Source organism: Bufo gargarizans, chromosome 3 (genome assembly GCF_014858855.1).
Source record: "Bufo gargarizans isolate SCDJY-AF-19 chromosome 3, ASM1485885v1, whole genome shotgun sequence".
NCBI lineage: Eukaryota > Metazoa > Chordata > Amphibia > Anura > Bufonidae > Bufo > Bufo gargarizans.
Genome location: NC_058082.1, coordinates 92,673,028 through 92,699,568, shown reverse-complemented (window position 1 = coordinate 92,699,568; position 26,541 = coordinate 92,673,028). Strand labels below are relative to the sequence as shown.

Genomic DNA, 26,541 nt, shown 5'->3' with positions numbered 1-26,541 from the left:
GCAGACGGTAGGGGTTCTGGGACTCAATGTGAGGATAGGTCATCATTTTAATTTCCTGGATAACCCCTTTAAAGGGGTTTTTCTGAGATTCTGATATTGATGACCTATCCTCAGCACCCGGCAGCCGCAACAATCAGCTGTTTGAAGAAGCTGCACCACTCCGGTGTGCGCTGCACCGCCGCAGCCTTTTAACAGTTTGCCGAGCGCCGTCTATTGCAGCTCCGCCCCATTCACTTGAATTGGACTGAGTTGCGCCAAGGTCATGAGACCGATGAACGTGACTTCTCAAGCCTGGGAAGATATTGCAGTGCTCAGCGGGGGTGACGGGAGTTGGACCCCCATCGATTAGATACTGATGACCTATGCAGAGGACAGGTCATCAGTTTTAGACACTGCTTGAAAGGAGTTGTTTCTGTCAAATCATCAAAAACATATTAATTTATCAATTGGCATCATAAAAAATAAAATCACTCCCGTGTCTAGATATTGCTATTACATTTTATGACGCCCCCTGCTGTTCTGTGATTAGCTCTCACAACCTCCGGCTAATGTGCACATTGCCGGTGAGAAGCAGCTTCTAGCGACTCTTATTGGCTTCAAAATAGCAAGAAGCCCTCCGCCTCCCAAGAGAGGGGTGCTGGGACTGAGCTACTGAGCATGGTAGGTGGACATTCTGAGAGGGGGTCGCAAGAACACCAGGGGGCGCTATAACAAGTACAGGAGCATTTCTAGGTAAATGATTCCAATTGGAAAGTGGTTGTTTTGCCTGATCTAACAGAGAAAATAAAGTGCAGAGTCCTCCGGTCACCGTCTGGAGTAGTATTCGTCTTGTGACATTGCCTTCACATTATAAATGTATATTTCAGTTTTCCTGTAATGAGCTTGTTCTACATTTTAGAAAGAAATCGATAAGTTTAAGCGCCTACTTCGAGACCAGGAGACAGTCCAGCAGTTAGATCGTAACTCTGATGCCCGTCATGGTAAACAGCTGAACTGGGACACGGTATTCAGGTAAGTGATGGCGCCAAAGAAGGAACGTGTGACCACAACATGTGTGAATAGTCGGCAGGAAGCAACACCCAGCAGCTCGTAGCCTAAAACGTCTCCACCGACTTCTCTTCAGAACATCAGCAATAATCACATCCCATAGTAAAAACTGCTCCAGGCAAAATATAAACTTGCTACAAGTTTGTAAAATTCATCATGTAGCGGGGTGGATTTGATTTAATTCATAGTTTTCTACATAAAGACTAATTCTTGCTGGTATAACTTATAATATGCAAGTAGATGAAGATTTTTAGAATAACAACTTTTCATATTAGTTTGATTAGGTTGATTCTGCATTCATAGGTTTGTAGAAGTTAGGATTAGGGTCTTTTTCTCAACTCTGTTCATGTTATAACATTTTTGCTGTGAAGAAGAGGCATGTGATCTCTGCTGAGTCAAATTCAGTTTTGAGAACTGCAAAAGTAAACCAAGCATCTGTGATAATATCTTGTAGGCAGAGAAACTGCCCAATAATCTTACAAAAACCTCTGGAAGAGCATGACATTGTGAATGGATTAATGGAATTTATTTACCCAAAAAATTAAACACATACAGCCTTATTCTACATTATTAAAAAAACTAATTTTTATTTCATGATGGAATAACCTTTGGATAATAATAACCTTTGGATTATATTTTCCTCAAAAAGCATTTTATATAAAAAATCCGATTTAAATCCAAAAAATCTGATTTTTTTTTTTAAATCATTGATTTTTATCCACACTGTCATGTAGTATAAAATTGCCATCATGCATAATAAATAGTATAAAAAACTCACAGACCACAGGTTATCAGTGTCCGTATGAGAATCTGTGTCCTACATTCAGTAGTTCGTTCATTGACAGTCTAATTTATGGAAATGATGAGGGTTATGTATGTTTTATCCTACTGGTATTCGATACAATTTGTCTGTGACAGGTTCCTACAGAAATATATATACAAGGAGACTGAAAGCCTGAAATCTGCAAAAACAAATGTCTCTCATTCGACGCAAGCTGCTCGCCAGAAGAAAATGCAAGAGATTAGCAGTCTGGTGAAATATTTCATCCGATGTGCAAATAAAAGTGAGTTAACAACAAGGCCTGGTGTCTAGGTTTGTTCGCTGTTCTTTTAACTGCACTAGTTTACTTTGTAGCCGTTAAATGGGTTGTGCATCTTAGGGCACATTCACACAACCATATAATTTTATCCGCGTCCGATCCACATCCGTTATGCATTTTGCGGAATAGATGCGAATCCATTCATTCCTGTGGGTGAATAAAATGTGCGGACAACGTTCAGTTTTTATCCGCAAAAATATGAAGCTTGTACTACTATTGTCCGCACAGATTGGTCCGCAGCCCCATTCAAGTCAATGGGTCCCCAAATTGCGGATGACATGCAGAATGGTTTCCGTATGTCATCAGTTTTTTGCAGATCCGTTTCCGTATTATTGAAGGCCTTAATAATTCTTTTTTTTTTTCTCTCTCTCTCTCTCTTTTTATTTTTTTCCTTCCGTTTTTTGCGGACTGTAAAAAAATGGAAGACATACGGAACACAAACGGAAGTAATTCGCCGGCAAAATGCGGACACATTGTTCCATTATTTGCAGACCGCAAAACGGAAAGGATTACACACGGTCGTGTGAATGTTACCCTTATTTATATTGATGACCTATCATCAGGATAGGTCATCAATATCTTATCTGCGGGGGTCCGACACTGGGCACCTCTGATGATCAGCTGTTTGAACAGGAGACGGCGCTCTATGCGAGTGCTGTTTCCTCTTTATTTGACCTGCACATGAACGTGTGCGTCCCGTGGTCATGCTGCGGACCGCAAAATGCGTCCGCAGTGCACTAACACCGTCCGTGGGGCAGCTGCAGTGGATCGCAGACCCATTCACTTTAATGGGTCCGCGATCCGGCCGTTCCGCAAAAAGATAGGACATGTTCTATCTTTTTGCGGAACGGAAGTACGGGACGAAACCCCCATGGAAGCACTCCGTAGTGCTCCCGTAGGGTTCCATTCCGCATCTTCAGATTTGTGAACCCATTGAAGTGAATGGGTCCGCATCCGTGATGCAGAATGGCCACGGAACCGCGTTCGTGTATTGCAGTCCGCAATACGGCGATGGGCAGCACACGTTCATGTGCAGGAGTTCTTACACTGTCATCTCGGAAGTCTTAGAGGTGCAAGAATGGAGCGAGTACTTGTAATTACACTACGCCGCCGCTACAGGGGAGAGAATGCGTAGTGTAATGAAGAGGAAGCAGCGCTCACATGGGGCACCTCATTCTCTTCAAACACCTCATAATCAGGTGTCAGAACCCCGCACATCAGATATTGATGACCTATATTGACGATAGATCATCAATATAAATGACAGGACAACCCCTCTTAATTTATTTTTTTAATTTATTGGATGCAAATTCCTGAAATTGTTCTGGACTGGAGTGTGAAATTTGATAAACCAAGAAAAAATGAGTGTTATTGCAAAAATTGCATTAAATTTGTAGATGCGTTTTTAACCACAATATGTAAATCTGCCCTTATACTTATGTAAAGAGCATCACCCACCCCCCTCGGTGGCTAACCACTAAGTCACCGTGCTGCCCATATTTTGGTGGTGGGGTGATGCTCTTTACACAGTATTAAGGGATATTCAGACATTGTGGTTAAAAACCACATCTAAAAACTGAATGCGATTTTGCGATGACACACTTTTTTTTCAGGTGTGCACTTCTCATGTACACTTTGTTTTTTCTTAGATGCAGATTTTGAAATGTGCAGCATGTGAATTGTTGCGTTTATCTTGTGGGGATTTCACCCTTTTCAGTGGAAGAGTGAGATCTGCGGAAAATCGGCACAAAAAATGCAATAAATAGCGCAGATTTTTGTGCGTTATTTGTGTGGTTTTGGTGCGTCTTTCATGCAGATTTTTTGCACATAAATCTGCACGGCGCGCATCCACCATTATTTTACAGGTTCTTCCTGTAAAAACCATGGGGGTCATTTATCATCCAGAAATACACCTATATTAGGCATATTTATGTTAGTTGTGCCACAATCTGAGACTTTTCCCGCTCACAGGTCTAAAAGACTGGGCGGGGAAAGGGGCGGACCGCCAGGCCTGTCTCATTCATCATTTTCTACGCCTGTTTTTAGGAAGCAGGCTTACATTTAGACAGGCGTGCCAAAGTTCTGTAGCGGTCGGCACATCTTCATCACTTCGGCAGATCCATCGCCAGATATAGGGGTTAAAAAGCCGATCCTAAAGTGGTTGTCTGGGTTCAGAGCTGAACCCGGACATACCCATAATTTCACCCCGGCAGCCCCATGACTTGAGCATCGGAGCAGTACATGCTCCGATGCTAAATCGCGCAGGGCAAAGGCTCTTTTGTTTACAATAACACACTGCCGGGTGGAATCTTCCGCCCAGCACTGTGTTTGGTGACGTCACAGACTGGGATGGGCGTGCTTTAGCTCTGTCCTTGCCGATTTAAAGGCTAGGGCAGCGCTAAATCCCGCCCATCAGTGCTGGTGACGTCACTGGGCTTCCTGGCAGCCCCATGGAGAGCCCGGTACGTCACCGAATCTCCCAAAAATGCCTTTGCCCTGCGCGATTTAGTGCAGGGCAAAGGAGAGCATCAGAGCATGAACTGCTCCGGGGGGCTGCCGGGGGGGAAATGGAGGGATGTCCGGGTTCAGCTCTGAACCTGGACAGCCCCTTTAGTAAATGACCCCCCCCCCCCCCCATGTGGTCAGTTACCACATCACAAACAGATATGAATTTGATGTACTTTTCAATCGTTATGCAGCGTTAAATATTCTCTCATCTAATGCTGGTAACCGGGGGGGAACTGTGACAACTTCCCAGCATCAAGGGTGGTTTCACATGTATATATATATATTTTTTGCAGTTTTGTGGAGGGGTTTACACCATTTTTTTTGCTGGCATTTTTTTGCGGTGAAACCGCCATTTCCAGATGTGAAATTCAGAGCACAGAAGTGCTTTTTTGCTACTAGCATTTTTGTTCATTTGGTGGTGTTTTTTGCGTTTCTGGCTTATTTCCAATAACCATAGCATGCTGAAGCTTTTGGTGTTTTTTTTTTATCACTATGTCTTTGGCGCGTGGGAGGAAACCGGAGTACCCGGAGGAAACCCACTCAAACACTCGGAGAACATATAATATATGCAGCTGTTTCCCTTAATCGAATTCGAGCCTAGGACCGCAGCACTGTAAGGCTTCAGTGCTGACCACTGAGACTCTGTGCTGCCGACCATATAATTGCTTTACACTATTTTTTTATATATTTTTTTACATTTACCTGCTGTGATTTTGGTATTTGTATCTCTTGCCAGAAGGTTATATGTGAGAGGCGCAAACAGCCTCTTATTCTCTGTAATGCATCACCCAGAGCATGGCCCAATTATTTTTTGGGGTTTGTCAGAGGGCAACTTAGGTTACTTTCACACTTGCGTTCGGTGCGGATCCGTCTGGTATCTGCACAGACGGATCCGCACCTATAATGCAAACGATGGTATCCGTTCAGAACGGATCCGTCTGCATTATATTTAAGAGAAAAGTCTAAGTCTAATTGTAAGTCTGAACGGATCTGTTTGGCTCCGCACGGCCAGGCGGACACGAAAACGCTGCAAGCAGCGGAATGGAGGCGGAACCGAGCCATACTGATGCATTCTGACCGGATCCTTATCCACTCAGAATGCATTGGGTATGCACGGATACGCTCAGGGCCGCTTGTGAGAGCCTTCAAACGGAACTCACAAGCGGAACCCCGAACGCAAGTGTGAAAGTAACCTTAAACTCAATATGAAATCAGTACCAAAAATGTCTAGAGCCTGTGCAGCGCTATAATACAGCCATATGCATGAGGACTAGGAGTATTTAAAGAGCATCTGTACCTATGACACTGGCTGACCTGTTACATGTCTGCTTGGCAACTGAAGGCATCTGTGTTGGTCCCATGTTCATATGTGTCCGCATTGCTGAGAAAAATGAAATTTTAATATATGCAAATTAGCTTCTAGGAGCAACGGGGGCGTTGCCATTTTACTTTGAGGCTCTGCTCTCTCTGCAACAGCCACGCCCTCTGCACTTTGATTGACAAGGCCAGGCTTGATGACATTTACACTGCCTGGTCCTGTCAATCAAAGTGCAGAGAGAGCGGAGCCTCTACATGTAACGGCAATGCCCTCGTTGCTCATTTGAATATATTAAAACATCATTGCACTCACTGCGCTGACAGTAAGTGTGTTGTGTCACTGTACACTTACTGTAATAGCTAAGTGCTGGTAGTCGCTGACACACGGAAAAGAGCTAAACTTGCAGAGCTGACAGTGTCTCGGCAGCAGTTATGGAGAGAGCACATATAGGGTAGTGAAATAAGAGGCATGTTGAGAAGCCTTCCTATGTACATTACACATGGTCTGTAGACGCGGAATACGGACTCTCCTGGCAATGCTCAGTTAGAGCGTTCCCTGGACTCTTTAAACCCTGTTTTCTAGTAGAATGAAGCATCTTCCCCTAATAAAGTATGTTACAAACATGTTAACATCCCTGTCCCTACACTGTAGTAAAAATACATTGAAATTACAGTTACAGGTTAAGGAGCAGCAGCTTTTCTGAAATGTATTTGAATGTCTTTGCAGGAGCTCCCCGGTTAAAATGTACAGAGCTTTTACTTCAGGTGACCGACACTGTGAAAGACCCCACAACATGCGCCACTTACGGGGCCGATTACAGCAGCATCCTGCTGAAAGATATTCTGACGGTGCGGAGGTACTGGTGTGAAATGACGCCACAGCAATGGGCAGGTAATAAACGTGGGCAGTGCATAAATAGCTGTTCCGTTATGTCTCTTGGATTCTCTTTCTCTCCATGGAATGTGGAGAGGTGGAATCGCTGCTTTCGCCAGCGGAGAGGATTGCAAAGTAGTTCAGTTTAGTGAGCAGCACAGAAATGGTTGAAGCGAAGTATTTTTGCAGATTGGATGTGGACCCATTCATTTTAATGCAGACAGCACACAGCGTGCTGTCCGCATCTGTATGTCCTTTCCGTGGCCCATAAAAAAATAAAAAATTGCATGTCCTATTCTTGTCTGTTTTGCATCGTTACAATAGGGCCTGCAAAAATTGTGGGATTCATACAGACCGCATTCGTATTTTGCGGATCTGCGATTTGCAGATCACAAAACAGATACGGCTGTGTGAATGCGACCTCTCATTCCTGTTTTTGTGGCATTTTGTGCTTCGTGAATGTATCTAGATCTTGGTATCCCCTGTGTCGGTAGTGTCAAACAGGTGGCTTTTCAGCTGGTACAAAACTCCAACTCCCAACATCATGCAGGGAGTCGTAGGTTTGTAACAGCTGGAGAGCAATGGGTTGGAAAACATCTAGTATGCCTGCATTGAAATTTATTGTCACGAGGAAAGCGAAGTGGTAGCATAGGGAGGGATCAGGCATGCTGGATGTTATCATGCACAATCCTTCTTTCTGAGAGAGAATTGGAAGGCACTCATCCTCATAAGATCAACGGCCATTACTGCTGAGCTCGGTGTGTTCATTTGGCCATATGTATGACCACCTTTAGGATTAGGGTAAGGCTACTTTCACACTCGCATTTTGGCTTTCCGTTTGTGAGATCTGTTTAGGGCTCTCAGAAGCGGTCCAAAACGCATCAGTTTGCATCAGTTCAGTCTCCATTCCGCCTCGCAGAGTTTTGGTGTCCGTCTGATGAAACTGAGTTAAACGGATCAGTCCTGGCACACAATGTAAGTCAACGGGGACGGATCAGTTTTCGCTGACACAATCTGGCACAATAGAAAACGGATCCGTCCTCCATTGACTTTCAATGGTGTTCAAGACAGATCCATCTTGGCTATGTTAAAGATAATACAAACGGATCCGTCCATGACGGATCCGCACAAGAAGCGAGTGTGAAAGTAGCCCAAATCTACTGATCAGTATTTCTGTTGTGTTGTATTTTTACCTCTTATGCACTTTTACTTTTGTGTTGTAGATTTAGTCGCCATTTACTTCAGCCTGTACTTGAAACCAAACAGTGCAATAAACCGTCTGCTGGTGGCCCGTATAATCCAGACACTGACCAGAGGCTGCTGTCTCCAGACGGAGGGGATGCACTCCAAGTTCTTCATCTTCTTCTCTGTGGTGATTCAGCGGGTCAGGTAACTGTCGAGCATCCGCGATGTGCCCTCTGAGACTTTGTCACCTCCGGTCTAAGTATAGGTGCAGGTCGCGCACCTATCGGACAATGTCTGAGATGGTACAACCCCTTTAAAGTGGTTATCCCATGAAAAGTATTTCACTTATTCATAGGATAGGTGATAAATATCGGATGGGGAGGGTGAGGTGGAGTTCAACCACCTAAATGTTCCACAATTCCAGGAGCAATGGGTCCCCTCGCTCAGTGCTCTATCAGTCCCATAGAAGCAAATGGAGCAATAGGCGGACATGCACTCTACCACTCCATTCAGAGAGGGGATTCGGGGGGCCCTCATTTTAAGGGTCCTTATGGTCAGTGATCTCCTGACCTGTGGTGTTATGTGGTGACTGAAAAAGCGTCATTCTCTGACTAGCAAGCCGCTAAGGTGACCACGCTGAAACCTTTTTAAGGCTGTTCGGCTGGTAATGTGCCGCCATCACTTATAAGCCTTGCAGGAAAATATGTCCACTAGGAGCTGGGGCTGGAAGTAAGGTTTTTACATAGTTACTTATGTATTTATATACAAGTGAATAGTATATGTAGGGTAGGACATTTCATGATCGGAATACTGTGACTGTAAGGCTATGTTCACACTGCAAAATCCACAGCAGAAAAATCTGTAGTAGATTAGTAGCTGCAGATTTCTAATTTGGTGGAAGTTTTAGAAGGTTTTTAAGAACTGTAACGGATCTCCTGGTACCCCGACTTGGTACCCACGTTGATGGATGCTCCTAGTGCTTACCGAGGGCTCCAAGCACTCCACTTGACACCGTAAGCACTGCCGACCCCACGAACCGCCGCAGCTTGGTTGTGATCTCGTCGTCTTCTACCCACCCTGGACCTACAACAAGGTTTCCAGGTTCCAGTGGGTGACCTCTCTTCTTTCAGAGAGCGATGCAGGAACAAGCTCTTACAAGAGCTAGGGATTATACTCTGGAGAGTATAATGATTATAGCAATCCCCATAGTGCATGCAGTTACAGGCAGAAAACACACACATGTGATACAATTAATCAACACAATGGGATAACGTAATCACTCACAGGCAGAAACTACCCATTTTTCCCTTTGTAGAATAATAAGCCGGGTGGGGGGGAGGGGTCTCCATAGTTCTGGGTCCATAGTCCATAGGAAGGAGGCTAGCCCTCAGGCCTCTTCAGCAGCCCCAATGACGGTTCAGTCCGTCACATTTCTCTGCTCCAAACAGTAGACTAACCAGGTGCCAGACCCCCAACTGGTCTGGACCTGTGTTAGTCGGACAAGATGAATCCAGAACCTCTTCCTACTGGTCGCTTGACTCTACTGTAGGGGAGTGATGCCACTCATATCATTTCCTGGGTAACCACACTGCCACTGGGGAGAGAGGTCGGCTACCTCTTCTCCCTGGAACGCCCTCTGCCGCTGGGGAGAACGACCGATTGTCTCCTCTCCCTGGAACGCCGCTGGGTAGGGGTAGCAACCATCTCCACTCCCAGTGATGCTTGCTGCTGAGATGAGGGACTGACAGTCTTCTCTCTCTGTTACACAGGCTGCCGCTGGGGAGAGAGACCGGTTGTCTCTTCTCCCTTTATAATACACTGCAGGGCCGGTAGAGAGACCTCAGTCCCATCTCCACCTGCCAACTGTGGGTCCTCCCATAGTGCCTGGTATGCATCATCCAGCCAGATCTTCTGCCATACCAGGGTCTCGTGCTCCGACACCCACCCCTTCAGGGTCTGCTTTTCCAGTAGAGGCATTCGCAGATCCCATCGCATCCCCAACGTCTGCTCCTCACTGGGGAGACTCTTGCCCCACCAATGCTGCACGTCCTTCAGGGCCTCGTGCCATACACCTTTTTGGACTGCATCCCTGTAATCTGGGTGATCCACCTCTTCCTCATGAAACGCTGTCCAAGAACTAGCTGATTCCATGCTGCTGTCACCAGGGGCGCTGTACGAGTACTAGCGCTGCCCTAATTTTAAATCCAGGAACTCCGAGCTGCTTCTCCTCGCACTAGGACGCCATCCCACTGCTGCCACCACTGTAACGGATCTCCTGGCACCCCGACTGGGTACCTCTGTTGATGAATGCTCCTAGTGCTTCCCGAGGACTCCAAGCACTCCACTTGACACCATAAGCACTGCCGACCCCACGAACCGCCGCAGCTTGGTTTGGATCTCATCGTCTTCTACCCACCCTGGACCTACGAGAAGGCTTCCAAGTTCCAGTGGAGCTAGGGATTTTACTCTGGAGAGTATAATGATTATAGCAGTCCCCAGAGTGTAGTTCTCCAATCCCCCAAACATGAGCCCAGACTTCATGAAGGGTAGAACAGGACACTTTAATGAGGCCACTTTAATGAGGCTACGTGCCAGCCTTTTATGCAGGTCTTCCAGCCAGGGACACTCCCCATGGTGACCTTGTGGAAGACTAAGACCGTTTTTACATAAACCAATCACATGCAGTTACAGGCAGAAAACACACATGTGATGCAATTAACCAACACAATGGGATAACGTAATCACTCAGGCAGAAACTATCAATTTTTCCCTTGGTAGAATAATGAGCCGGGGTGGGGGGTCTCCTTAGTTCTGGGTCCATAGGAAGGATGCTTGCCCTCAGGCCTCTCCAGCAGCCCCAGTGACTGTTCAGTCCGTCACAAGAACCTTTTTAGAAGAGCTTTTGGAAGAGTTTTTCGAAGATTTTGTGGAAATGTTTTTACCACTGTTTTTCTAATCCAGGCCTTTGATGGTAAAATTCAGAAGAGCTATTGGTTGCAGAAACTCCGCTAAAAACGCTTGTAAAACAATTTCTAAAATCTCTAGCTTCTAAGATTTAATATGCCACTTCGGAAGCGGATTTGAAATTAATAACGAAAATAAAACATTGGCGGTTTTTATAATTTAAGCCAATGGGGGGCTGTTGGTGGCGTTTTGGATTCCATGGTGAAAAACTGCCATTTTCAGTGAGTGATTTTGATCTTGTGAGTATACCCTAAAGAACCCTTTCCTACATCAATGTCTGAATCGCCTTTTTCAGGATTTTTTATGACGTAAGCAAGACATGAACAGGTAAATGCCCAGCGGCCTCCAGAATGTATAATGAAGGTTAATGTGTATGTTCTGTTTGTTCTTAGAGAGGAGAGAAACCTGCCCGGCTTGGACCAGATACTTGGTGCTCTGAACATATTCCTCAATACAGCTGCTTTAAATTACCGCATGAGGGTGTGTAAATTGGGGGAAGATGTCTTCCCCATAGTGCTACGAGTATGGACCCAGCAGAGACCAAATGATGCCTTGAAAGAAGAAATAGTGACGTTTTTTCGATTAATGCTACATGTTCATCACCCAAGGGGAGCCAAGACTGCAGAAGACGGTGCGTTACTCCAGTGCTGTTTCCAAGGGCTCAGGCACATGTCGTTATTTTTTTCTGTCTGCTATCCAGCACACTGACCTGTACAAGTCAATGAGGCTCGTGTGTCTGATCTGAGAACATAACCACAGGTCCTATTCTTGTCCAGTTTTGATGGATGCGAATAGCCATTTCTATTGATGGGAGTGCGAAAAATTTTGAATGCACACTGATCCTTTTTTTGGGCACAACACAATTTGGATATAGCTGTATGCATGAGATTTCATTCAGTTTGCTGTTATATGTACACGTATTTCAGTATATATCAGTGTGATGTTGAATACGTTTGTATTAAAAAAAGAAAAAAGTACAGTTTTTTTGCTCCATAAGACGCACCTAGGTTTTAGAGGAGGAAAATAAGAAAAAAATGTTTTTTTCTTCAACCCCCAAATTAGAAATTAGACCCTTAATTCTCATCAGACCTCAGATCAGACTCCCATTCCTCAACAGACCTCAGATCAGACCCCGTTGCTCATCAGACCTCAGATCAGACATAAGTAAAAGAACTTACCTCTCCTGCTCCAGACGGCTCAGCCACCGCTCGCGTTATCCACCGTGCTCTTCCTGCACTCGCCGCTCCCTGGTCATCTCCCTGCTCCACACTGCACTATGACCTGAAGTCAAGCAGCGGCGCTCGGAGAAGACCAGGGAGTGGTGAATACAGCAAGCACCAGGATTGCTATATCCGCTCCCTGATCGTACTGTGTACCAATCAGCGCTTCCATAATGGAAGCACTCATTAGTATTCGCTTCATAAGACACACTGCCATTTTCACCCCACCTTTGGCATTATAGCAGTGATGCCTTTATTGGCGAACCCAAAAAAAAATCTGCACGCTTTCAGAGCACAGAGGCTCCTTCATCGGGCAGTATACAATGATTCATTTGTTAGCAGCCTAATGAAGGAGCCTGGAAACTTGCAGATTTTTGGGGGTTTGTCAATAAAGGTATCATTGCTGTAATACTTTTGTCTTTTTTTAACACACAAATATTTAACATCACATTAGATTTTTCTAGCTAACACGGTACCACACTATTTTGCTATATATCAGTATATTTAAATAATTTACATTTATGTACATTCAGTGTTTAATTTTCATGTCTACAGATATAGCAGAGCTGACCTTGTGCTGCACAACCATTGAGATATTAGAATGCGTTTTGTATGGTTTTGCGTAGCTCTGCAGGTATAATTATTTTGTGGTTTGAATTTAGAAAGGTATTACTGTGGTGTAGCTTATTCAGCACTGCTACATTTGTGTGTTTGCTTTTTCATAGCTAGACTTTGGGTGTAGTAACTGAAGTGACATAAAGTGACCACCTGCTGAAGGACAATAACAGACTATTTTTCCATTTGCAGGTGCCTATGCATTTGACGGTGATAAGTGGCAGCGGAATTTGTACAATTTGTACGATGCCTTGATGAGTGAGATCAGTCAGATTGGCAGCAGAGGGAAATACACCTCTGGATCCCGAAGCATTGCAGTCAAGGAGAACTTGGTGGAACTCATGGCCGACATTTGTCATCAGGTATTGCTATAATACAGCGATTATTCAGTTCTGATGTGAAATGGAATAGTATTCCTAACTGTTACAATACATTATGTTTGAGGTGAACGCCTGCATCCAAATGTTGTATGCAAGTAGTTTTATCCTTACGTTTGTAGAAACTTGTGCCTGTTCAGTGTAAAGTATTAAGGAAGCAGACATCAGCCTCTTCTGTGTTTGGCAAATAAACCAGTAGGTAAATGTGCGATTGATGAGTTGACTGAGCAGGCAATGCTTGGGAATGAGCTGTTCCTTCCCCATAACTGCCTGCTTTTCACTGGAAGTAAGAGCTGTATTAACATGCAGCAATCTCCTCCACTGTATGGGAACGAGCTATGGCTACTGCGATCACGCTTCCTCATATACATTCATCGTTTCTGTGTAGCAGATCCCCGTTCACACAGCATGATCTGCTGCCCAGAAATGATGATTTAGGTGACCACATAAACAATAATTTTTCCCGTTCATTGGGTGATTTGCGGCACCATTACATAGGCTGATTTATCAGGAACAATTGCTCCGTTCTCCTGCTATGCCCTCCGGTATCTCTGGTCACAAAGTTATGGTAGGCGGAGTCTGCCCTTGTTCTTCTGTAGCGCTGGCCAATCGCAGCGCAGAGCTCACAGCCTGGGAGAAAATAACCTCCCAGGCTGTGAGCTCTGCGCTGCGATTGGCCAGCGCTAGAGCAGAACAAGGGCAGACTCCGCCTACCATAACTTAGTGACTAAAATCTCTGCCTACTATAACTTAGTGACCGGAGATACCGGAGGGCATAGCGGGAGAACGAAGCGGCGCCCAGGGATAATAGTAAGTGCAGTGAGATCCCCGGGCGCCGCTTTACAAGTCTGTATTCTTAGTTCACAGTGTCATAATCGGTGAAAGGCCCTCTTTAAGGGGTGTAGTTTCTGAAATGGGGTCTTTTATGTGGGTTTCCACTATGTAAGCCCCACAAACTGAATTCAGACCTGAACTGGTCCTTAAAGAGGACCCTTCACCTGAAAATGCAAGTTAAACTAAAGATATCCCCTTACTTGCCGGCCCCTGTGGTGCTTATTCAGTTGTTCATTTTGCACTCAGTGTCCCCGTTTGTCCACGGTGCCCCCCGCAATATTTCCCTCCTTCTATGCTAATGAGCCATTCGGCTCAACTGGGCGGGCCTGCAAAAGTTCTCCCGGGCGTGTCTTTCTTCTCCTTGGCACGAAGAGCATCCAATCAGCACGCTCCGCTCTTAGCCAGGGAGAAAAAGCTCCAGTTCTTGCGAGATTATCGCGGCTCAGGATGGATGAAATCGCTCCAGTTCTCGCGAATCTCGCCCGGGAGAACTTTTACAGGCCCGCCCAGTTGAGCCGAATGGCTCATTAGCATAGAAGGAGGGAAATATTGCGGGGGGCACCGTGGACAAACGGGGACACTGAGTGCAAAATGAACAACTGAATAAGCACCACCGGGGCCGGCAAGTAAGGGGATATCTTTAGTTTAACTTACATTTTTAGGTGAAAGGTCCTCTTTTAAAAAGTGGGTTTTGGAAATTTTCTTAAAAATTTTAAGAATTTCTTCTAAACTTCTAAGCCTTCTAACGCCCTAAAAATTTTTAATGACATTTACAAAATCATGACAATATAAAGTAGACATACGGGGAATGTTAAGTAATAAATATTTTATGAGGTATCACTTTCTATTTTAAAGGCAGAGAAATTGAAATTTAGAAAATTGCAAATTTTTCAAAATGTTTGGTAAATTTGGAATTTTTTCATAAATAAAGGTGAAATTTATTGACTCCTTTATGGCTGTCATGAAGTACAATGTGTCACGAGAAAACAAATTTAGAATGGTTTGGATAAGTAAAAGTGTTCCAAAGTTATTACCACATAAAGGGACACATGTCAGATTTGCAAAATTAGACGTGGTCACAGGGTATCAATGACCCTTGGTCATGAAAGGATTAAGCACTACAAAAATATATCATTTCAAGACCACAACTGCACTTCCTCTTTAAAGGGATTGTCCAGAATTAAATTATTCTGAAGATAGGCCATCAGTATCTGATTGACAGAGGTCCGACATGTCACAGTCCTGCTGATATTGCAGTGCTGCTCCCATTCACATTAGGTGCAGTGTTACAGTAACTAACTACATCGACTACACAATGGAAAGAGCTGTGTGGTGCCGGCACCGATTTCTGGTGCCAGAGCTACCCCAAAACATCTGATTGGCGAGTGTTGGGCCCCCGCTGATCGGAAGTTGTTGGCTTAACTTTAGTAAATTGACACCCATCAGTAATAAAATCCTGGACCTTCCCGCACCATGCCGTAAATGTATGATAGACACTACTCAGCTGAAAATTAATATAAAAAGCATCTATTAGTGATCAGTGAAAAACGGACCAAACATGGATGCCATCCGTGTTGTGTCTGTAATTTTTATGGACCCATAGACTTCAGTGGACGTGTTTGGTCTGCATCACAGACCAAGGTAATGCAAATCAGTGGGTACGTGTGTGGTCCACGGAAAATACAGACTGTGAAAAACGAAAATGTGAACGAGGTCGGTAAGTCAGTGATTTGCTGTTTTAATAGTTATTTCCAATTTGATTTAAGGCCAAATCTTCACATTCGCATTTTGTTTTGTGCAGCTTTTTACAGAAGATACCCGCATCTTGGAAATTACACAGGCTTCCTTTGCTGTAACTCAGAGAGACCCCCTTGGATGTGGGGCCCCGAGCAAACGCAGAAGAATAGAACTGGGTTGGGAAGTAGTGCGTGATAAGCTTCAAAGATCAAAGAATGATTTTGATGTGATTCCATGGTAAATATGACGACATTGGCAACCAGATATATAAAGGGCTTCTCCATTGATTTGGTCATGGCAAGTAAAAGCCGTCTGGGAGAATGTGTATTTTTTGTATAATAATTGGATCGGTTTGCGCTCAAGTTTTCAGCATTTTGCTAAATTTTTGCTTTAATTGGCATCTTACAGTTTTTGTTTTTGCCTTGTGTATTTCCAAGGTTACAAATTGCAGCATGTCTGATATCCAGGCATCCGGTGAGCCTACCAAGCGGTGAGCTGACGCCACTACTGTCCGTCCTTCACCAGCTCCTGGCTGAGCAGAGACGTGGAGAGAAAGCTGCCTTTGTCCTGAGATGTTTGAAGGAAGTTGCCATTTGTCAAAAGCAAAAGACAGACGTGACCGTCGGCCCAAAGTCAGACCTACAGAAACTCTGGACAAAAATCTGGGCTGTTGCATTGCGCAGTTTAAGCTCCCCGCAGACTGAGGCCGAAAGCTTCGCCCTATTAGGTGTCCTCTTACAAGGAGCTCTAGTGCCGGCAGATAGAGATTTTTGGAAGATTTTCTCAGGGTCTGCCGGCAAGCCATCCAGGTAGCTTTACGTCATTGTATAGTATTGTGTTTGCTCTGTGCTATATTTTTTTATGTATCATTTTCTGGTCTTATAATATTGTTGTACTTTAGCATAAAATGGGCCTAGGCAAATCTTAGGTAGGTAGCTCTAAAAGGTAGAAGCAAGGAGCAACAGGCTGCAGCATCGGGGCCATACAACCCAGCTGGTGCACTTGTCAAATCTGTCTAACAACTAGGGGGGGGTGTAAGCCTGGCTTCAGTAGTCAAATTTTTATCCCCATACTCTCTGCTCCACCTTCTCAGTACCTCCCCCTTACACTTACGCAGTAGTCACAGCCACTTGGGATGCGCAAGCCCCCCAAAGTCAGAATACCTGAACCCCCCTTCCCTTTATTCACGTCATAGGATCTTGTCACCTACAGTCCCTCTTGCTGCCCTCTATGCAGTAGAGATATGCTCCCTGATTTTACCAGTTTATGCATTTTGCATGATTATAATGTTGAGTTAAAGAACTTTCCCAGGATTCTCATATTGGTGATTTATCCTTAGGATAGTCATCAATATGAGAGTGGCAGGTGTCCAACTTCTGGCACCCCTGCTGATCAGCTGTTTGAGGAGACCACTTCACTCACCGGAGCTCCGATAAGTGTTGTGGCTTGTTCACAGCTTACCAAGCGCAGCACCATCCATTGGATAGTGGCTGTGCTTGGTATTACAGCTCCGCTTTATTCACTGCAATGGGAATGAGCTGCCCTTAGGCCAGTTGACCAATCTTCTTACCACTGACTGTGTTTGTGAGTTATAACCTTCCTTCTGATACTCAGTTGTCTCATGTGACCAACACTCTGATCTCCAACTGACACAGGATGGGAAGTCAGTTACTTCTCCATTCATTCCTATGAAACTGATATTTAGGCTTCCATAAGAATACATAGAGAAACTGGCTTCCTTTCCACATATAAGACACTGTGTTATGTGGAAAGTCAGACTGTTGGTCATATGACAAAGCTGAGGATCAGAAGGGGGGGTTATAACTCACAAATAAAGTCACTAGTAAGTAACATAGTAACATAGTAACATAGTACATAAGGCCGAAAAAAGACATTTGTCCATCCAGTTCGGCCTGTTATCCCGCAAGTTGATCCAGAGGAAGACTCCTCTCTAGTAGCTATAGCCTGTAATATTATTACACTCCAGAAATACATCCAGGCCCCTCTTGAATTCCTTTATTGTACTCACCATCACCACCTCCTCAGGCAGAGAGCTCCATAGTCTCACTGCTCTTACCGTAAAGAATCCTTTTCTATGTTTGTGTACAAACCTTCTTTCCTCCAGACGCAGAGGATGTCCCCTCGTCACAGTCACAGTCCTGGGGATAAATAGCTGATGGGAGAGATCTCTGTACTGACCCCTGATATATTTATACATATTAATTAGATCTCCCCTCAGTCGTCTTTTTTCTAAAGTGAATAACCCTAATTTTGATAATCTTTCAGGGTACTGTAGTTGCCCCATTCCAGTTATTACTTTAGATGCCCTCCTCTGGACCTTCTCCAGCTCTGCTATGTCTGCCTTGTTTACAGAACTGTACACAGTACTCCATGTGTGGTCTGACTAGCGATTTGTAAAGTGGTAGGACTATGTTCTTATCACGGGAATCTATGCCCCTTCTGATGCAACCCATTATCTTGTTGGCCTTGGCAGCAGCTACCTGACACTGGTTTTTGCAGCTTAGTTTGCTGTTTATTAAAATTCCTAGATCCTTTTCCATGTCAGTGTTACCGAGTGTTTTACCATTTAGTATGTACGGTTGACTTGCATTTTTCCTTCCCATGTGCATAACTTTACATTTATCAGTGTTAAACCCCATCTGCCACTTATCTGCCCAAGCCTCCAGTCTATCCAGATCCCTCTGTAGCAGTATACTGTCCTCATCAGTGTAAATTACTTTACACAGTTTAGTGTCATCTGCGAAAATTGATACTTTACTGTGCAAGCCTTCTACAAGATCATTAATAAATATATTGAAGAGAATAGGGCCCAATACTGACCCCTGAGGTACCCCACTAGTGACAGTGACCCAATCTGAGTGTGTACCGTTAATAACCACCCTCTGTTTTCTATCACTGAGCCAGTTACTTACCCACATACAGATGTTTTCTCCCAGTCCGAGCATTCTCATTTTATATACTAACCTTTTATGTGGTACAGTGTCAAATGCTCTGGAGAAGTCCAGATATACGACATCCATTGATTCGCCGCTGTCAAGTCTAGAACTTACCTCCTCATAGAAACTGATTAAATTAGTCTGACATGACCGTTCCCTCACGAAGCCATGCTGATATGGCGTTATTTGCTTATTTCCGTTGAGATGCTCTAACATAGCATCTCTCAGAAAACCTTCAAACAGTTTACCCACAACAGATGTTAAACTTACCGGCCTATAGTTTCCAGGCTCTGTTTTTGGCCCCTTTTTGAATATTGGCACCACATTTGCTATGCGCCAATCCTGTGGGACATTCCCTGTCAGTATAGAGTCTGCAAATATCAGAAATAAGGGTCTGGCAATGACATTACTTAATTCCTTTAGGATACGGGGGTGTATGTCATCCGGTCCTGGCGATTTGTCTATTTTAATCTTTTTAAGTCGCTGTTGCACTTCTTCCTGGGTCAGACAGGACACTTTTAATGGGGAATTTATTTTTGCATTCTGCATGTCATCTGACAATTTATTTTCCTCAGTGAATACATTGGAGAAAAAAATATTTAACAGCTTTGCTTTCTCCTCATCGTTCTCTGCGACTTCCCCCTCATTACTCTTTAGAGGGCCGACACCTTCAGATTTATACTTTTTAACATTTATATAATTGAAGAACATTTTAGGGTTAGTTTTACTCTCTTTGGCAATTAATCTCTCGGTCTCTAGTTTGGCCGCTTTTATTTGTTTTTTACATGTTCTATTTTTTCCCTTATAGTTTTTCAGTGCTTCCGTGCTCCCCTCCTGTTTCAGTGAATGATATGCTTTCTTTTTGTCATTTATTGCTTTCTTTACAGTTCTATTTATCCACATTGGTTTCTTTTTGTTCCTTAACCTTTTATTACCATACGGTATGTACCTCTCACAATGAGATTTTAGGATGTTTTTAAAGATATCCCATTTTGTGGCTGTATTTTTCTTTTTGAGGACTTTGTCCCAGTTAGTTTGGCCTATGGCCTCTCTTAGTTGGCTAAATTTAGCTTTTTTGAAGTTTGGTATTTTTGTTCCTCCCTGTAGAAACGCTCTTTTGAATGATAATTGGAAGGTTATTACTCTATTTCCCAGGTGTCCCCCAACCTGCACGTCTGTTGTTCTGTCAGGCCTATTGGTTAATACTAAGTCCAGTATGGCCGTCCCTCCAGTCGGGTCCTGAACCAGTTGGGAGAGGTAATTGTCTTTGGTTATTGCCAAGAACCTGTTTCCTTTATGAGATATACAAGTTTCAGTTTCCCAGTCTATATCTGGGTAGTTGAAGTCCCCCATAATAACCACCTCATTATGATTTGCCGCCTCGTCTATCTCGTTTAGTAGTAGATTTTCTGTGGACTCTGGTATATTAGGTGGTTTATAGTAAACTCCTATTAGTAATTTATTATTGTTTTTAGCTCCATGTATCTCTACCCACACTGACTCCACATGTACATGTCCCTCACTTATATCTTCGCGGAGTGTGGGCTTTAGACCGGACTTTACATAAAGGCAGACCCCTCCCCCTCTCCGGTTTTGACGATCCTTTCTAAACAGACTGTAACCCTGTACATTAACTGCCCAGTTATAGCTATCATCCAGCCATGTCTGTTATTCCCACTATGTCATAGTCCTCCTCACACATCACTAATTCCAGTTCCCCAGTTTTATTAGTCAGACTTCTGGCATTAGTATACATACATTTGAGAGGTTTATGTATATTTTTTACCCTACACCTTTCCTTCTGAACTGTTCTAGTCCCTCCTTCCATTTCTCCCCCAGTCCCATTACCTTGCCCCCGGTCTCTATCTGCGCTATCTTCCCGTCCTATAACGTAATTACCCTCCCCCCCAGTAGATTACCTTCACTACAATATACATCATCTACCTTTTTAACAGGTCAGAGAATAAATTTTTCTGTGGGAATGCTTCTTTAAGAAGTGCTTCCTTGCCTTTCCTCCCATAGTCACACAAGACCCACAGCACTGCCTCAGTCTTTACCTCAGTAATGACAGCATGGTTGCCCTTTTTCACCCAGTATTCACAGAATGTTTTCCCCATTTTCGTTCAGTTGCCAAAGCCATTTCCACTTCTCCAAATGCATGTAGAATTAGGGACAGAACGGATTTCCTTATTTATCATTTTAGTTGCATTGCCCAGTCATGTAGCCCTAGACCAGAGGTGGCGAACCTATGGCATTGGTGCTAGAGTCGGCACTCAGAGCCCTCTCTGTGGGCACCCACACCCTGAAAAAAGGTGTACCAATATGCCTTACACTTTCCTGCCATTCATCAGCCCAGGACGCACTATGAACGGCACAGGCAGCACAATGAATGTAGGCAGGCTATTATAGCTAAATGATAAGTAGATGGAAGATATACTATACTGGACTGTAGTATTCAGTGTAAATTGCTGTGTTGCGATAAATATTTGGGGTTTTGGGTTACAGTTTGGGCACTCGGTCTGTAAAAGGTTCTCCATCACTGCCCTAGACGAATATTGAAGGTAAATGTACCAACCATGTCCGCTACTCGTATTCATTTCTTTCAGCTCCGCCGTGCAGTGCTTGTGTTTGGCCCTCACCTCCTGCGTTGTCCCAGATCACCTTACATCAAACCTGGAGTTACCTATACACGAGGGCAACGGGGGCAAAACGGGGCTAAAGGAAGAGATCATTAAGTGGTTACTCTTTGGTCATCTAGATGATGAAGTGGAGGACATCAACGAGCAGGCTCCATTAATAAACCAGTAAGTGGTAATATCCATGTGGTATGTTTAATCTTGTATTCTGCTTTAAAGAGGACCTGCCACTACTAAATGCCGTGCAGCCTGCGGGCAGCCTGTTATAGAGCAGGAGGAGCTGAGCAGATTGACATATAGTTCTGGGCCTATGTTTTTTTTTAAAATTTGTTTATTTTAATTTTAGGTAAAGGGGAGTGATTAGAATTTTGATATATATTTTTTTATTTTATATTTTTAAAACCTTTTATTTTAAAAAAAATTCTAGGCCCCCAGGGGGACCCCAACGTGCAATCATTTGATTGCCTTTTGTATTAAAGGAGTATTAACTATCAGATCGGTGGGGGTTCTACCGCTGGGACCCCACCGATCACGAGAATATTTGCCCTGTATCCCCGTGTATCCCCCTAAAATGGACGCAGCGGCTGGTTGGAAAAGTGTGCCACCACGCCATTCATCTCTGTGAGATCGCCAGAGATAGCCAAGAACAGAGCTATCTCAGATTACAGCTCTAATGGAGCAGCGGCTCACTTTTCCGACCAGCCACTCCATCCATTTCAGGTGGCTTTACGAGGTACGGGCTAACCGTTCTCTTGGTTATGATTCTGCTGCTAACAAGGTACACATCAGTTCTGTAAGTTACATGGTTGGGGACATGCATGAAGGTTGCAGAGACATCTTACTGTATGTGTTGTTTGACATCCTTAGGTACTTTTCCCAGCCATCCTTCCAGAAATCTCTTGTTAGCCTCACAATGAAGAATTCCAGCGCTGCTATGGACTACTTTGGAAGCTTTCTGGAGTGGTGAGTAGAAATGTTTGTAGGTTCCACTTTTTATGTCACCGTTGCTGCAGACAGTGTAGTAGCCTGCAGGCTCTGCGCATGATACAACAGTGGGGGAAGATGACACTAGTAGCTATGGCTCTGTACCTTCTGTGGATCTGTAAAGACTTCTGTGGGACCCTTCGATAATGATTTATAATGCTTTGTGTCTCTGCCTGACCTGTATCTACAGAGACACACCGCATTATAAATCATTATAATGCATTGCACTCTTGCGAACCAAGCAGTGTCCATAACGGGCAATCACGCTCACACACAGATTTCCGCACAGGACATGCTCGTCTAAATGGGCCTAAGGCCTCATGCACATGACAGTATTTTTTCACGGTCCGCAAAAACGGGGTCCGTAGGTCCGTGATCCGTTTTTTCGTCCGTGGGTCTTCCTTGATTTTTGGAGGATCCACAGACATGAAAAAAATGTCGTTTTGGTGTCCGCCTGGCCCTGCGGAGCCAAACGGATCCGTCCTGAATTACAATGTAAGTCAATGGGGACGGATCCGTTTGACGTTGACACAATATGGTGCAATTGCAAACTGATCCGTCCCCATTGACTTTTAATGTAAAGTCAGTAGTCCCTTTATACCATCGGATCGGAGTTTTCTCCAATCCGATGGTATATTTTAACTTGAAGCGTCCCCATCACCATGGGAACGCCTCTATGTTAGAATATACCATCGGATTTGAGTTACATCGTGAAAACTCATATCCAGCAGTATATTCTAACACAGAGGCGTTCCCATGGTGATGGGGACGCTTCAGGTTAGAATATACTAAAAAACTGTGTACATGACTGCCCCCCCCCCTGTTTTTAACTCATTGGTGGCCAGTGGGCCCCCCCTTCCTCCCCTGTAGTTAACTCATTGGTAGCCAGTGGGCCCCCCCCCCCTCCCCTGTAGTTAACTCGTTGGTGGCCAGCCCCCCCCCTCCCTCCCTCCCCTGTAGTTAACTCGTTGGTGGCCAGCCCCCCCCCTCCCTCCCTCCCCTGTAGTTAACTCGTTGGTGGCCAGTGGGCCCTCTCCCCTCCCTCCCCCTCCTAATTAAAATCTCCCCCCCTATCATTGGTGGCAGTGGAGAGTACCGATCGGAGTCCCAGTTTAATCGCTGGGGCTCCGATCAGTAACCATGGCAACCGGGACGCTACTGCAGTCCCGGTTGCCATGGTTACTTAGCAATTTGTAGAAGCATCATACTTAGCTGCGATGTCTGTGTCCGGCCGGGAGCTCCTCCTACTGGTAAGTGACAGGTCTGTGCGGTACATTGCCTAATGATCTGTCACTTACCAGTAGGAGGAGCTCCCAGCCGGACACAGACATCGCAGCTCGCAGGTAAGTATGATGCTTCTACAAATTGCTAAGTAACCATGGCAACCGGGACTGCAGTAGCGTCCCGGTTACCATGGTTACTGATCGGAGCCCCAGCGATTAAACTGGGACTCCGATCGGTACTCTCCACTGCCACCAATGATAGGGGGGGAGATTTTAATTAGGAGGGGAGGGAGGGGAGAGGGTCCACTGGCCACCAACGAGTTAACTACAGGGGAGGGAGGGGGGGGGCCCACTGGCCACCAATGAGTTATTTACAGGGGAGGGAGGGGGGCTGGCCACCAACGAGTTAACTACAGGGGAGGGAGGGGGGGGGGCCCACTGGCTACCAACGAGTTAACTACAGGGGAGGGAGGGGGGGGGGCTGGCTACCAACGAGTTAACTACAGGGGAGGGAGGAGGGGGGCCCACTGGCTACCAATGAGTAAACTACAGGGGAGGCCCACTGGCTACCAATGAGTTAACTACAGGGGAGGGAGGGGGGGGGGGGTCTGGCAGCAGAGGGCAGTCATGTACACAGTTCTTTTAGTATATTCTAACCTGAAGCGTCCCCATCACTATGGGAACGCCTCTGTGTTAGAATATACTGTCAGATCTGAGTTTTCACGAAGTGAAAACTCAGCTCTGAAAAAGCTTTTATGCAGACGGATCTTCGGATCCATCTGTGTAAAAGTAGCCTACGACCACGGACGCGGATGCCAATCTTGTGTGCATCCGTGTTTTTTCACAGACCGATTGACTTGAATGGGTCCGTGAACCGTTGTCCGTCAAAAAAATAGGACAGGTCCTATTTTTTGGACGGACAGGATACACGGATCACGGTCTCGGCCGATTTTTCCACGGACCCATTGAAAGTCAATGGGTCCGCGAAAAAAACTGAAAACGGCCACGGATGCACACAACGGTCGTGTGCATGAGGCCTAAATCTGAAATAAAAATCTCTGACAATTCCTTCGGCCACAAATACATCATGGTGGTTGAGGGAATGTATGGTGTGGGCTGCTGCATTGAGCCTGCGCCATTTGCAGCGGGTGCCGGCTGTATCATACAGCATGCAGCCGGCCTAAACGAAGGGGAATGGCGATCGTGCCGAACTCTGTCATTTCACCCTTCAGATGTATCAATCAACGCCAATCGCTGCATCTGTGCAGTTAGGCAGAGGGGTGCTGTTCCCTCTGCCTTCCTATCAGAGCCCCCACAGGGAAATTGCAGGACTCCGAATGGTTACCATGGCAGACTGGGCACTGCTGAAGCTTTGCAGGCCTGCCATGATAAGCTCCCTGCTAAGCTGTGCACAAAGCACAGTGCAGCAGGGACAGTGTATTAGGGTGAAAGGGAGAAGGGATCAAAAGATCCCAGGTTCTAGCCCCCTAAAGAGGTTAAAAGTTATTACTATAAAAGTGAACAGTTACAAAAATGTTAAAAAAATATATATATTTAAAGTTTAAATCACCCCCTTTCCCAAATGTACATATAAAAATATATTAAAGAAAATCACAGAAATAAGATAATAATGCACTTAGTAAAGTAGATGCAAGCATTATATATGGACAAAGTCCTCACTCTGATATGATAATATGTGAGACACTTAGCCAATATATTTTGATCAAAACGCATCTGAGCCCGCCTACCAAGCGCCAAGGTAGTCCCAGGTCAGGCGGGTCCTACGCTAAACCTACCTAGGCCATTGGGCTTCTATGTTCAGGAGCGCAGACGCTGCACATATGGTGTGCTGCTCCTAGTCACCTCCATGTGCATCGAGGAACCAATGGGAGGAGGAGCAAGCACAGCCATATGTACCACGTAATCAAGGCGCACTATTGGATAGGAAGGGCAAAAGTGCAGAGGAATGCTACTCCCAAGATAAAATTGGTGTGTTTTTGCTGTAGTTTTGTTGCGTGTTTGAGCTATTGGAAATATCAGATGCATGCAGTTATTCCAGTGGCTCAAAACCACAGCAGAAACACCCTGTTGTAAGCTCAGCCTTAGGGCTCATGCACACGAGCGTAATGGCTCAGTGCCCGTGCTGCGGAACCGCAAATAGCGGACCGCAGTGCACGGGCCCTGACCGTGTGCACACCATTTACGCATACGGGCCAATTGACTTGAATGGGTCCGCGATCCGCAAGATAAGGGCAAAGATAGAATTTTTTATTTTTTTTTGCGGTGCAAGAGCAAGGACCTGAAAGCCCACAGAAGCACTTTGTAGAGCTTCCGCGGGCCTCTGATCCTTGCCTCTCCGGTGAAGTCCTATCTTCTGTCGTATCTTGCGTATTACGGACCCATGCAAGTCATTGAGTTTGCATCCGCAAACGGAGTGCACGCGGCCAGTGCGAGCCATTACGCTTGTGTTCATGAGCCTTTACAAAGATAAGAGAAATGTGGGAATTGCTGGTCTCATGTGGGATTACTACAACCATATGGTGACTTATACCAACACTTTATCGTTTGCTGACTGCGATTTATATTAGTTTGTATTCTTTTCATCTCCAGTTCACACCAGACTAGAGGAAGGGATTTACCTGGCTTCTCTGATATTGAAGAACTCCATCTTGTCTCCTCTTTTAATGAGATAACTGTGCTGTCCAGTCCGCTGGACTCAGCAACCTGTCAAAACACGAGCTCCCTGTGTCTCACTGTGCATCAGAGTATTAGGAAGAAGCTGGAGCTCGACCTGCTCACTGTCTCCGAGCAGCTACTCAACAGCTATTCCGCAGAGGTATAAGAGGCTGTCGTACAGTTCTGCTACTTACCACCATGATGGAATACTGACCTCACCATGGTGTCTAGTAGATCTTTGTTTATCTGCAAGAGTTTCTAAAGCGTCCATTCCCTGTAATAGGAGC

General features: G+C 45.0%; 1 protein-coding gene across 1 annotated transcript in view; it reads left to right on the top strand.

The window, feature by feature from the left end:
• ATM (ATM serine/threonine kinase) overlaps positions 1–26,541 on the top strand; it is a 207,267-nt gene that overhangs the window by 18,542 nt on the left and 162,184 nt on the right. Inside the window, 11 exon segments of the mRNA XM_044284054.1 lie at positions 899–1,011; positions 1,966–2,111; positions 6,700–6,864; positions 8,070–8,235; positions 11,388–11,626; positions 13,023–13,192; positions 15,843–16,015; positions 16,216–16,587; positions 21,342–21,539; positions 22,239–22,334; positions 26,189–26,414. Coding sequence (XP_044139989.1) covers positions 899–1,011; positions 1,966–2,111; positions 6,700–6,864; positions 8,070–8,235; positions 11,388–11,626; positions 13,023–13,192; positions 15,843–16,015; positions 16,216–16,587; positions 21,342–21,539; positions 22,239–22,334; positions 26,189–26,414 — 2,064 coding nt within the window.